Genomic DNA, 12,430 nt, shown 5'->3' with positions numbered 1-12,430 from the left:
TATTTCCCACTATTAAGTCCTTAGAAAAAATAATTACTAATGGATAGCATACATTCTTACTCTCATTTGGAAAAGCAAAATGGCAAATTTTTGAATAGGAGAGTACAAGAGAAAAGCACAAAAAATTATTTAATACATTGAGCTCAGTTCACAAAGGTAAGTATGATAGCACTAGATTTTCTAACTAAAAGAATTACATTCTTCGCATATAAAATAGACCAACTTTATTTGTTAAAATATGGCAATATAGATGAGATATGAACAAAAGCTATTTCAGAATTATGCTGCTTAATCAATACTAAATAAGTTCTGACTTTTGGTGCAAACAGAAAGCATTCATTTCCTTTGTTTAAATTATAGTCTCTCACCTTTGAACAATTTGAAAGCAATAACTTATTAGCTGATCCAGTATGTGACACACAATTATGAAAAAATTCAATTCTGAACTACGTACCCCTTCTTGTTTAGTGAAGAGATTAAGGCAATCACTCAAAGCTACACAAGTTTCTCTAGAAGCTTCAGAGACAACTTCAACTTTCTGAAGAAATGATGGTAGCATTTCTACAAAAACAAAAACAACAAATAAAATGAGTAGAATTTTATGTAATCTTAAAAACTGCAAATATTTTTATATCTACTAACTTCATGTTTCCTTCAGCTGCATTAAGCAAAGCATATAACATGCTCTTGGGCATCATTAAGTACCTACTGATGCAGGGCACATTACCTGGTACAGAGAAAGGATGAAATCCTGTCCTAGAATGGCTTATATCCTTCACAAGGAGAAGAGTCAGTACTATAAAAAGGTTTATAGGCACAGATAATAATATAATGTGTAAGCAACTGATAAGGACTGACAGCACAATTTAAAAACTTTAAACATTTCCTTTCATGATATTCTATGCTAGGTACATAACTTTACTCAAAACAAAAGGCTAAAAAAAAAAGACAAAAATAACTATGTGATTGAAATGATGACTAACATATTTGATGGTGGCTTTAACTCAACTTCCTTTAGTTTTTATTTGGATAATCTAAAAGAGATCATTTCACACTCAAAAAATCTGTCCCTGTGAAGGTTCAGTATCTTTTAGTCTAAGCTGGGAACAAAATAACAACAGTAATATCAAAAACTTCCCTGATTCCCTAAGAAATTCTTAGTCTATTTACTATCATCAAAAAAAACCCAAAAAACCCAAAATCAGATTTTTGGCAAGAGAAAGATGAAAATACATACATACTACTTAACAAGTAAGATGTAATATCCTATCCAGATGTGAGAGAAATATACTTAATTGAAATAGTTTTGGACTTCATGTTATACACCGAGATCCTTTACATGCATCTCTTCTATCAAAAAAAAAAAAAATCAAAACATTATAAAAAAATCAAAACAGATGACAAGTCAATCTGTAGCATGCTTTGTATTTCAAATAATCTTGATTTACTTAAAACACTGTTCTTAAAGCATGACCCACAAGGCCACTGACAACAACAATGAAGCAAATCCAAATGTCAGTAATTTGTAGTTATTAGGCCATCAAACAGTGAGTCCCATAAAAAACAAAATTTTCAAATAGGAAATGAAAAGGAAATAAAATCTACTAAGAACATATAACAAAATATTTACAGTCATTATTTCTAGGTGTTGAAATTATGAACTCTTATTTTCTAAGTTTTCTATAAGAACATGAGTTAGAGCTAAGAAATGTTCTTTTTTTAGAAAAATTATTTAAAAATATTCATTAGGCAAAAGTGGGCAATGAAAGAAAAGATCAGAGTAAATGTAGGTATGGATAACCTGCTCACAAAGACCAAAGGACATTTTCTCTTACTTTCCATCTTACAGGAGACAATTTCCTAGTGCTTCCTATTCTTAGTAAAGCCAATTATTGAAAACTACTATCTTCTATAATAAATTTAGTTTCACATACTTTATTTTTCATTTTGAATCTTTGATATACATTGTGAAGATTTATCCTGTACTTAGTTGCTAAATAGCAAAAAAAAGAGTACCAGATGCTAGAAGCCGTATGACTTAAATAGCACTTCAACAGATGTCTCACGCTGAGCTGCTGAGCTGCAGACCAAGTACTTGAGGAGATGTGTAAGAAAAAAGAGCTACTGCTGCCATGAATTTTCTGGGTAATCTAGTGATTTTCCACCTTCATGGCACAAGTGATAGGAAGTCAGAAGCACAGTCATTCATGGATATGTGTCTTTTATTAAATACCATCACATGCTTGATTGCTGGTTTTATCTATGTTTTAGATATTTCACACTTTAGATGCTTGTTAATTAGCATTAAAAACACTGAATGTCAAAATAAGTTTTTAGAACACTTATGAGGTTTTTTTCCATTAAATTTACTTTTAACTGAGTTAATATTTGGACACCATCATCAGCTATTACAATCGAAGTGCACCCACCACCAAATCACCCATAGTGGACCACCACAGACCACTGTGCTTCCTTCCTTCTTTGTTCTTACCCCTCCTCCACTTACACACCCACCCTGCTAGTGCTTCAGTTCTGTAGTCAGTTTTTAAGGGTCAGATTTTAGGTTTTTCTTTATCTCTTAGTTACCAGTTTTTAAACAAAATTGACTGCAAGTCTTCAAGAGACACACCAAGAAGTATATATTAATACAAGTTTTTGTAAGAACACATTGAGAGTCAAATTCTTTTGTTCAAGAGTTATGTAATTTCTCTAACATTCTAACGTTCAAATATGATTTAGAAATATTAACATGCACAGTGACCCAGTGGAGTTACTGATGAACTGTGGCATACAGCTGTGCAGTAAAGCCCTTCGAGGGCCTTCTTACATGTCTGCATGTTGCGACATAAAAAGGAAGAAATGGCTAAGATTCTAGAAAAGTTAACTGGAAATCACTGCAGATATGTGTTAGCCAATAAATATTTAGAGACTAAACTGTAACCAATAAATACAAAAAGGTCAGGCATGTTACCATATTTGGCTGACAACAGAATTGGATGCTATTAATTGAGGAAAAGTTTTTATACTAAAAATATTTTTATACTCAGGAAAGATGCTAGCTCATATGTGAAAAATTTAACTTTAGAGACATGTATAAAAAGCTTACAATCTGTCGTTTTCATGATTACACTGTAATTTTTTTTAATTGGCTAACTTTTGAAAGTAGAAGGGAAGTATTTGCTTCTTTTTATGCTAACAAACTGAAACCTAACACAGATGACCTCCATTGACCTCTAATAGAGAAAAAGTCTACTCTCCTTAGTGTAACTTTTAAGGCACTCCATAGACTGAATAATCAAATTCAGCAGACTGTTTTCCTGGAAATAGCTCTTTTCCCAGAAATATTCTTCTTGTCTACTTACTCTAAATCTTTATTCAAGATGTTCCTTCTTCCCTGAATATTGGAAATAATTGTTCATATTCAAGAAGTCTCCCTACTTAACCAAAATGATTTTTTGTCAAAGCCATGTTCATCTTCCCCATGAAGTCTTCCCTAAATATCCCTGTGGGAAGCACCAGACTTACTGGACTGCAAAAGCAGCCAAATTCATTGTAATAGAGAACATGGGCAATGTATATATGTTGGGGGAGGTACCAAGTTCCCCATCCCATTCACATGAAGCTACTTTGGAATAGCTACTGGGAAGTAGGGAGCGGAGCTGAGCAGCTAGGTTAAGCTATGTAACATGGAAGACAGGTTGGGGGAAAAAAGCTAACTCTTGTTCCTAAGGCCCAAATTGTACCCTGGTACTGCTGAGGAGGAGACAGGTGGAGGACAGACACATGGGTAAGAGGCCTTTGGGAAGGCCGGCAATGGCAGGTGTTATGTTGATTTGGTATCTCCTTTATCCCAGCTTTCTGGGACCTGCTGCAGAACCCCTTTCTTTCTTATGGTTCCCTACCAGAAGGTAACTATATTTGTGAACAACCTTTCAGGTCTTAGTGGCACTGCTTCAAGCTAACCCTGTTTTGTTGGGCATTTGCCCAGGAGGGTATGGGGTATTTAGTGATTCATTGAGAAAAATATCCTTCTCTCTATGCACACTAATTCTATTAAAAATCTTTCAAACCACACATATGCCTTGCCTTTATGTTCACTTATGGCTGTGTCCCCTTAGAGCATGTAAGTTTAGGGGTACCTGAGTTCCCTTTAGTCACATGCTAACATAGGTGGCATATCTTTGCTATCCTATGTAACTCTAAACCTCATTAATCCCTCAAATTCCCTGCATTGACAAAAGACTCAAGTATTTATTGAAAGAATAAGGAAATGAATAAAATATTTTACTTGCATTGCTTGCATAGAAAAGCCAAGTGACTTTGGATTATATTATTTTATAGCAAAAGAATTGCTGTGCTTTAGTTATAAATAAGGTGGTGCTTTTTTATTCTATTATTGGGTTTATTAGGGAAGATTAAAAAATAGACCTTTTTGAACTACATTTTCTTTTTTTGCTTGACACTGCTCAAGTATTTCTATCATTGGGGCCAAGATATTTAAAAGAAAAAAGCTGGATGAAAAGTGTTTCATTTCCTCACCCTTGAACTTCTAGTAATGGTGCTACATTTTTTTTTTAAATAAACACAAACAGGAGAGAGAATAAATAGTCCAAAAACTATCTATTTACAAAGCTAAACATCACAAGAAATAAATACTTAAATGAGACAATTACTCTTTTGTGGTGGAAAAACAAAATAAATGCATCTATGTATATGATAAACATGACTTAACCTGCATGAGAAGAGGCATTGTAAAAATTCACTTTCATACCTAATTGGAATTATCTAAGTGCCTCAAGAAAATCAGTATTCTCTCCTCAAAATGGAGAAAAATATATTTGCACATAAACATTAACTAATCTTCTAAAAACTTCTACTACATGAAACTAACTTTAAGATTGAGAAGTACCACTATGTAAGATGTAGACCATAAATATATTTCTTCCTCAAATTAAAATGATGAGCTTGAATACAACCATCCACTAAACAAATACTACAAAGCATTCTAATTTTGATTAATTGCAATATAAACTACATAGTTCAAAATAAGCATGTGCTAAATGAGTTAAATAAGAATAAAACAATATCAAGGATGTTATAAGATGGAGCAAATGAGTTGCAAATACACAAAAGTTAGATATTCAGAAATAGGAGTTATCACTATAGGACAGACTAATGGTGATTGATTAAAAAAAAAAAGTGAGACCTGAGTTGGACCTTGAAAAATAATTAATATTGTTACTGCTAAATATAATGTCTGATAAAACAAATCTAAAATTACCATAGAAAAGAGTAGCCCTGAGAAGAGGATAGTGTCAGATATATGATCAATGAGAACTATAAAGAAGTGAAAGGATTTGCATCTGCCATTTATTAAGTGGTTTCCATGTGGCAGCCACGAGGTGCTGGGGAGAGAGGAGACATAGTAGAGAAAGTCTTTGTTCTTATAGACCTTGCAGTGTAGAAGGAAAACAGAAAATAAAGCAATTACTATTGAATGAACAATACCAATTAGAATAAGAGGGGAGGTGTATGATTAGTTGGAAAATTTTTTTTTTTTTTTTTTATATAGAAAAGGGTACCAGGGGCCTCCCCGGTGGCGCAGCGGTTGAGCGCTGGGTTGCGAAGCTGCCCGCAGCCTCTGCAGCGCCAGTTCGATCCCCGGCTGCTCCCCGGCCACCGGAGGAGGGTCCCACATGGCGCGCAGACCTCTCCTGCCGCCCGCTGCTCCCCTCAGCAGTGTGCTTCGGTCCTTCTGCCTGCTCTGCTCCCCGCTCTGACTCTGGTGAATTCTCTCACCCTCCCGCGCTTCTGACTGTACCCAGTGCATGTATAAACAAAACAAAGAAAGAAAGAAAGAAAGAAAGAAAAAACATGCCTCTCTATATAAAAAAAAAAAAAAAAAAAAAAGGGTACCAGTTAAGGAGACCTTCTGGGGTCAAGAGGACAAGTCAGCAGAACTTTGGGAAGTATTTAGCATTCTTTTGCTGATAAGGGTGAAGGGAGGCAATAAGATTCATCTTAATCAAACTGAGTAAAACTGCCAAAGATTATAATTAGATTTGCATCATTCCTAATTTTATTGTCTTGGAAATAGATTCCTCACCTCATGGTAATGATCCTACAAGAAAAACCAGTCAAGGAAGTAAGTTGTAATTAGGGTAGAGTCACTGTGACCTATAGCATTCCATCTGTGGGAAAGGCTGGAAAGGAGTGCAGCTATGGTCTGTGCCACATCAATGGGATGAAGAGAGAAAGAACTTGATGATACATAAAACAGTTAACTTAGCTCCCAGCATGATGCTTGCCTGTCTTTGCCTTCTCTGACAGACTCTGGGTGAAATAATAAATCACTTAGTTTCACAACCATGTTGTCCCATCTACTTGATTCCTCAGCCTTGCAGCCTGAAATCAAGCTTGATAAAGACAGAAGCTCCCCCATCCCTATTCTATTGGTGTATGACAGATGTGAGCAGAAACCACTGTTGAGGCCGTTACTTTTAAGCTGATCTTTCGCTGATTCTAAGAGAGAAGGCTGGGCCAACCCAAAAGCGGTAACACAAACAGGAAGAGTTCAGTGAGGTGGTCAGTGCCACAACAGGGTCAAATCACAACAGGGCGATTTGGAGACACAAAATATGCATACTTAGTCTTAGAAAGGTCAAGGAAGTTCCTGGAAGTTACTTTTGAAAGATGAGAGAAAGCAGTGTCTTACACTTTGGTAACAATGTATGTTGAGACCCTGTAGCATAAGAAAAGTTTAGTATCAATGAACAGAATAAAAGGGAGAGAGACTACTGAAGGTGATGCAAGGCAAATTTGGTCAAATTGGAATTTGGATTACACTCGAAGACTTCTGGTAAGGGTGTTTCTATTTTAGAAGCATCTCTGTTCCTAACCATGGAACATCCCATGGATCATCATCTGGAAGCAGGATGATCAGATAAAAAGTTGCTGCTATACCCAAAGGGGAAGGTGGCTGTGGTCTACTTAAGCATATTGGTGGGTGGGAGAAGGAAAGAAAGTAGAGAGATCCAAGAGATAGAAGAGTATCAGACCAAGAAAAAAATGACATGGGGAAAAATAGATTTCTTGAGGATTTGGAAATGCTGTTTTACATCAATCCCATCCTACCTCTGAAATAGGAATAGGAAACTAAGGATTTAAACAATACCTCAACTATAACAGCCTCGCTAATTCGATTGTCTTCAAAAAATTCCACCTTTAACTGCAGATCTAGTTATAAATAGATACACTTTTCTAGCCCATAGATCAGATATTAGGGGCAAATGCAAAATTCTTGACTTATTCCAGACTTTCTTGGTTAAGAGCAGACTCTGGGGCAAGGCTGCTTAGTATCAACCCCTGACTTTGTTTTTTACCAAAAATTAAAACTTTAAATCTCTACAGAACATTCTGGCAGAATATGAATAAGCAAAATATGAAGAGATAATGTCTAAGAACTTTCCCAGATTTCTAGATTAAAACAGCAATATAGATAACAAAATTCAAGCCGAGAGAGAATAAAACTAACGCCAAAGACAAAGTGAAAATCTTTGAAGCAATGAAAACATTAAATAAGATTGCCTACCAAAGAATCATCACTGGAATATTAGAAGCCAGAATTCTGAATCACATCTTCACTGCTACTGAATGATTATATAATCCGTGATTATATAGAAGTGAAATATTTAGATGAGATAGAGATTCTACCCTTCATAGAATTATTAATTCTACCCAAGTCAAAGAATTACTCAAAGATTTGCCTTAGAAAATAAGCTGGCTCTAGAGGTAAGGAAGATATAAAATCAATAGCATAACTATGGAACCCTTATTGGTAAAAGAATGCAAAACACACCAGAGTGCTCATGGCTTCTTCCCTATTTTATCTCTGTAAGGTCTCATTGGCTTGAACTATCTTTATACTTATAAACTGACAGAACAAATTTAGGACTTATTTCTCCTTGTGTGCAAGAGAATGAGTTAAATAAGTAGCTTATTCACTTCAATCATTCACTTAAAACATGCTGTGCACTGTTTAGGTGCTAAAGATAATTTGTGAATAAAAGGACAAAAATTCCTGTTTTTATAGTGTTTATACTATAACAGGAGAGGCAGATGATCAACTACACACACAGTTATCAGGAGGTTTGATGAGTGGCAACTTAAAAGTTAAAGGAAGGTGAGAGGATAGCATGAGTTGAGGGGAACTGGAAGTCTGGATAGGCTGTTATCAGCAAGAGCCCTGGCAGGGAAGAACTGGCAAGGTCAAGGGAAACTGACCCTGAAAATAATTTAAAAAATTTACTCACAAAGGAGAGGAGAGTACATAAACAGATTGGTATGGAGAACATTTACCATTCTGGGACAGGAGGCAAAGGAAGGGAACAGTGTCACTGGAGTCACATAACGAAGCAATCAGCAGGTAGGAGCCCAGACAGCAGTGGTAGACTGGCTGGAGGGAGGAGGAAACTTTTGACCTACTTCTCTAGCCCCCTCATCCCCTTTACCAGTTTTCAGCAGGGTCTCCCATTTGCTGAAGCTAGTCAACAGTTGGAAGGCAAGGAAACCATGGAATGTAGTCCACAGTGCTCCATGGCCTGGGGCACCAGACATGTCAGGGCATGGACATGGAGACACAAACCAGTGCCAACAGAATGAGGAAGTCTCCATCAGAGGCCCTGTTTGAGTAAAGACCTGGGGAGATTAGGAAGAGAGTAAGTACCCTAAAGAAAAGCATTCCAGGCTGAGGGGCCTGCATAATCCAGTCCTGAGGCAGGAGCATGCCTGGTTTTGAGGGAGAGCAAGGCAGCCATTGAAGCTGGAGAGGAGCAAGCAGAGGGACTAGGAAATTAGGACAGAAAGGTAAAAGGGGACTGGAGACATTTGCAGGTCATTAGAAGGACTCTTTCGAAATAAAGTGAAAATGACCTGGAAGCTCTTGGATGTTTTAACCAAAAGACACCATTCACTGATGACTCAGAAGGTTCCCTGGGTGATTTTTTTTTTCTGCAACCAGGCTTTTGGTTCAGATAAAATAGAGATTTTAATGCATTCATTGAAACTTATATGATGTGTTGTCAATGCCGGGTACATAAATTTTGACATTTATCCAGGCAGAAATTAAGTTTAAGATCCATACATCAAAATAAAAGTAGTATTTCAATAGGTGGCATTTGAAATCAAAAGAGTATTTCATCAAGTTTTTTTTCAGAGGTCATGAAGAATAATTATAAATTAAGCTGAAAAATCAAGTTGTCATCAGACTATGAAGGTCTTTAAATTCCAGGTTAGAATTTGCATTTTATTTTAAAGTTATAAGCACCCATAAAAGAATTTTTCAACAGGAAAAAAAAACAAAACGTAATTTTCTAAAATTAACCTGGCTGCAATACTGCAGTATTTCACAGAATCCGAGTTTGTAGTTTCCCTAAAAGTCTTATAATTCAACTCCCCTTAAGATTAAATGAAGGGAGATGAAGGGTACCCCAGAAGTTGGGAGACTAATGGGTAGACTGCTGGATTTGAGGACAGAGCTGAACCCTATGGCAGATGTTAAAATAAGAGGACAGGGATCTGAATTTTAAAGTTCATACAGTTTTATACTAAGATGTAAGACAACAATTTCAACTGCAAGATTTGGAGTGTGTCCAAAATCATTTTAGATTTTTGTCTTGAAAAGTCATTGGCAAACTTTGTAGACAGTTTGGAGCAGGGTGTGTATGTATCGGCTTCTTTAATAAAACACACGGTGCAAGATTATAGCATAATCCCTTGGCATGAATAGCAAGCAGGTACAGTTGCCTTTAACTCTCTCCATTAAATCACCTTGATACTATTTACATACTATTTATATAAAATGTAGTTTTGCTTAGGCAAACTGATCTTTTAGAAAATAATGTTCATAATTATCTGTGCATATGTTCATAGAATTTTACTGTACATATATGGAATAGGGTTGTCAAATCATAGTCAAATATCTCAAAGTCTCCCAGATGGCACTGTCCAAAATGAAGTTATCTCTTTCATGGTTTTGACTATTATGCATATCTCTAAGGGCACAATAGGTACATACCATCATTATGAGTAACATGTCATATATATAATCTGAATCAAGAAATTTGACTCAAGGCTTAAAAATAACCTCAATAATTTAACTTGGTTGTGATGTAATCTTTTTTTCAGTAAGTTTAAAGGAATTAATCTTTATACTCTACCTCACTCTGAACATTTCCTACATATTTTAAATATTGTTAGTATCTCTTCTTTCTTTTGATGGTTCTTAATGAAGATGGCATTTTAAAAGCCCACTGCTAGTCGCATAACTAAAAAACACTAGTCCATAAAAAAAAACACTGAGTGGTATATTCACATGGGTGAATTTTAGGCTATATGAATTGTCTCTAATAAAGTTGTTGTTATTTAACATTGAGCTATTGTTATTTAACATTATGAGTCCCTTGAAGGTGAATAGTGCTGAACAATATTCTAGCCTACAATTAATCAAAATTATTTGATATCCTTCCCAAAGCTATCATTGTTGACATAAATGTTTATTGAACTGAAAAGGAAAATTCAAGATACATTTGGCTAAATACAGAATACTTATGGTCAATTTACTCTAATATTAACATTTACTCACATTCTCTGGGCTATTAAACAGAAGCTAGGAGTCCACTGAGGGAAACAAATTCTTAATTAAAAGTGATAGTTATAAAACTCAGACAACTAAGTCAATTATATTTCAGTGAAATTATGTATAAACAAATCACAGCTGAAGTCTAAAGCAACTTACAGGAGTCTAAGACTATGAAACTTTTTTTAATATATATATTGAGCAGTTTTTTCTCAATACTTAACAATTTACAATGGATTTAGAATTTTGTGTATTTACAGCCTTTTGGTAATTCAAAATTAATAGAGAGTGAGGACAAAGTTACTATTAAAAGTTAGATCATTAGGGGCCTCCCTGGTGGCACAGGGATTAAAGTCTCAGCACTATCAAGCTATCACCAGTCACTGCAGCATGAGTTCAATTCCTGGTCAGGGAGCTAACACACATGGTGCAGAAGACCTCTCCTGTCTAGCCCACTGCTCCCCCTCAGCCATGTATTTCAGTAGATCCGCCTGTTCTGCTCCCCACTGTCTTAGTGAATTTTTTCTTACCGCCCCAGCACCTCTGGCCTACACCCCATTCTTGTATGAATAAAATAAATTTTTTAAAAAGTTACATCATTATCTATAACAAGTTCATGTCTACATTAAAATAGAATCATAAAAGGCCAAGACCTGGAAATTACCAGCCTCTTCATTTAATAGATGGGGAAACTGAGGGTCAAGTAAGTAATATGTCTTATTCAAAGTAACAATTAGTAAGTGACAGTAGGGATTCAAACCCAAAACAGTCTGATTCCCAAATCCAAGTCTTCTGGGACTTATAAATAGAATTATCATTATGTAGTCAAAATGTTATTTATATCATCAAAATGTTAACTTGAATTTTGTTTCATTTTTTTCTTAGATGAATAAAAACATAACTAATCTATAAAGGAAGCTTCCTCCATGAGCAGAAATTTTAAAAAGCTCTTATAAAATTTTTAAATAATTTTATCAAATACAATTCTGAATTACAAACCAAAACTTTTCTAAAATGTAGTCAAACAAACTATAGAAAGTCAATATATATGCTAATGGGCTGTGGTAAAGAGTGGGCTTTTGGGGATAGTGTTTGTCTTATTTGTATATTTTTACCTTTAGCCATGTCACATTCCTTAATCATTTTGAGAAAGCTGGAAATTTCCCTATCTAGTCTCTGTTGGCATGTTTGTGCTTTCTGAAAAAAAAAAATGACAAAATTAAAACACAGTAAGGGAATTTTACATTATATATGCTTTAATGTTTATATCAAAACTTTTAGTTCATAGGTGTAATAATTGAGACTTACACACCTAACAGACAGACTGAGAAAATTTCCTTAGATATTGGATATAAAACATTTAGTTAGCCATGTATAGAACAAAAATAAACCAAAATTCTAAATATATTCAATATGTGTCAGATAGATAACATACGAGTGCCTAAATTACTTCTAGCTCATTACACCATATACAAGCTGAGGAGTTAGATTTCAATTATCTATTAACACTTTTAGTAGGTATGATTAAATTCATCAAACTATAAAATGTATTCCTTAAGAATATATATTTTTTTTAGAAGTGTCTGATTTTATTTATTTTATTTTTTAAAAGATTTATTTATTTATTTATACAAGCACTGGACACAGTCAGAAGTGCGGGAGGGTGAGAGAATTCACCAGAGGCAGAGCGGGGAGCAGAGCAGGCAGAAGGACCGAAGTACACTGCTGAAGGGAGCAGCGGGCGGCAGGAGAGGTCTGCGCGCCATGTGGGACCCTCCTCCGGTGGCCAGGGAG

General features: G+C 35.3%; 1 protein-coding gene across 7 annotated transcripts in view; it reads right to left on the bottom strand.

Moving 5' to 3' along the window:
• OSBPL1A (oxysterol binding protein like 1A) overlaps nucleotides 1-12,430 on the bottom strand; it is a 192,341-nt gene that overhangs the window by 108,820 nt on the left and 71,091 nt on the right. For all 7 annotated transcript variants that reach the window (XM_054694131.1, XM_054694128.1, XM_037508727.2 and 4 more), the window contains 2 exons: nucleotides 11,752-11,833; nucleotides 455-561 (listed from right to left, as the gene is read on the bottom strand). In XM_054694131.1, the coding sequence (XP_054550106.1) occupies nucleotides 455-561; nucleotides 11,752-11,833 (189 nt within the window). The remainder of the gene's footprint in view (nucleotides 1-454; nucleotides 562-11,751; nucleotides 11,834-12,430) is intronic.

Source organism: Talpa occidentalis, unplaced genomic scaffold (assembly GCF_014898055.3).
Source record: "Talpa occidentalis isolate TD23 unplaced genomic scaffold, MPIMG_talOcc4v2.1 talOcc4.13, whole genome shotgun sequence".
In the NCBI taxonomy this organism is placed as follows: Eukaryota; Metazoa; Chordata; class Mammalia; order Eulipotyphla; family Talpidae; genus Talpa; species Talpa occidentalis.
The sequence above is the reverse complement of the archived record's forward strand: the minus strand, read 5'-3'. Positions and strand labels throughout refer to the sequence as shown.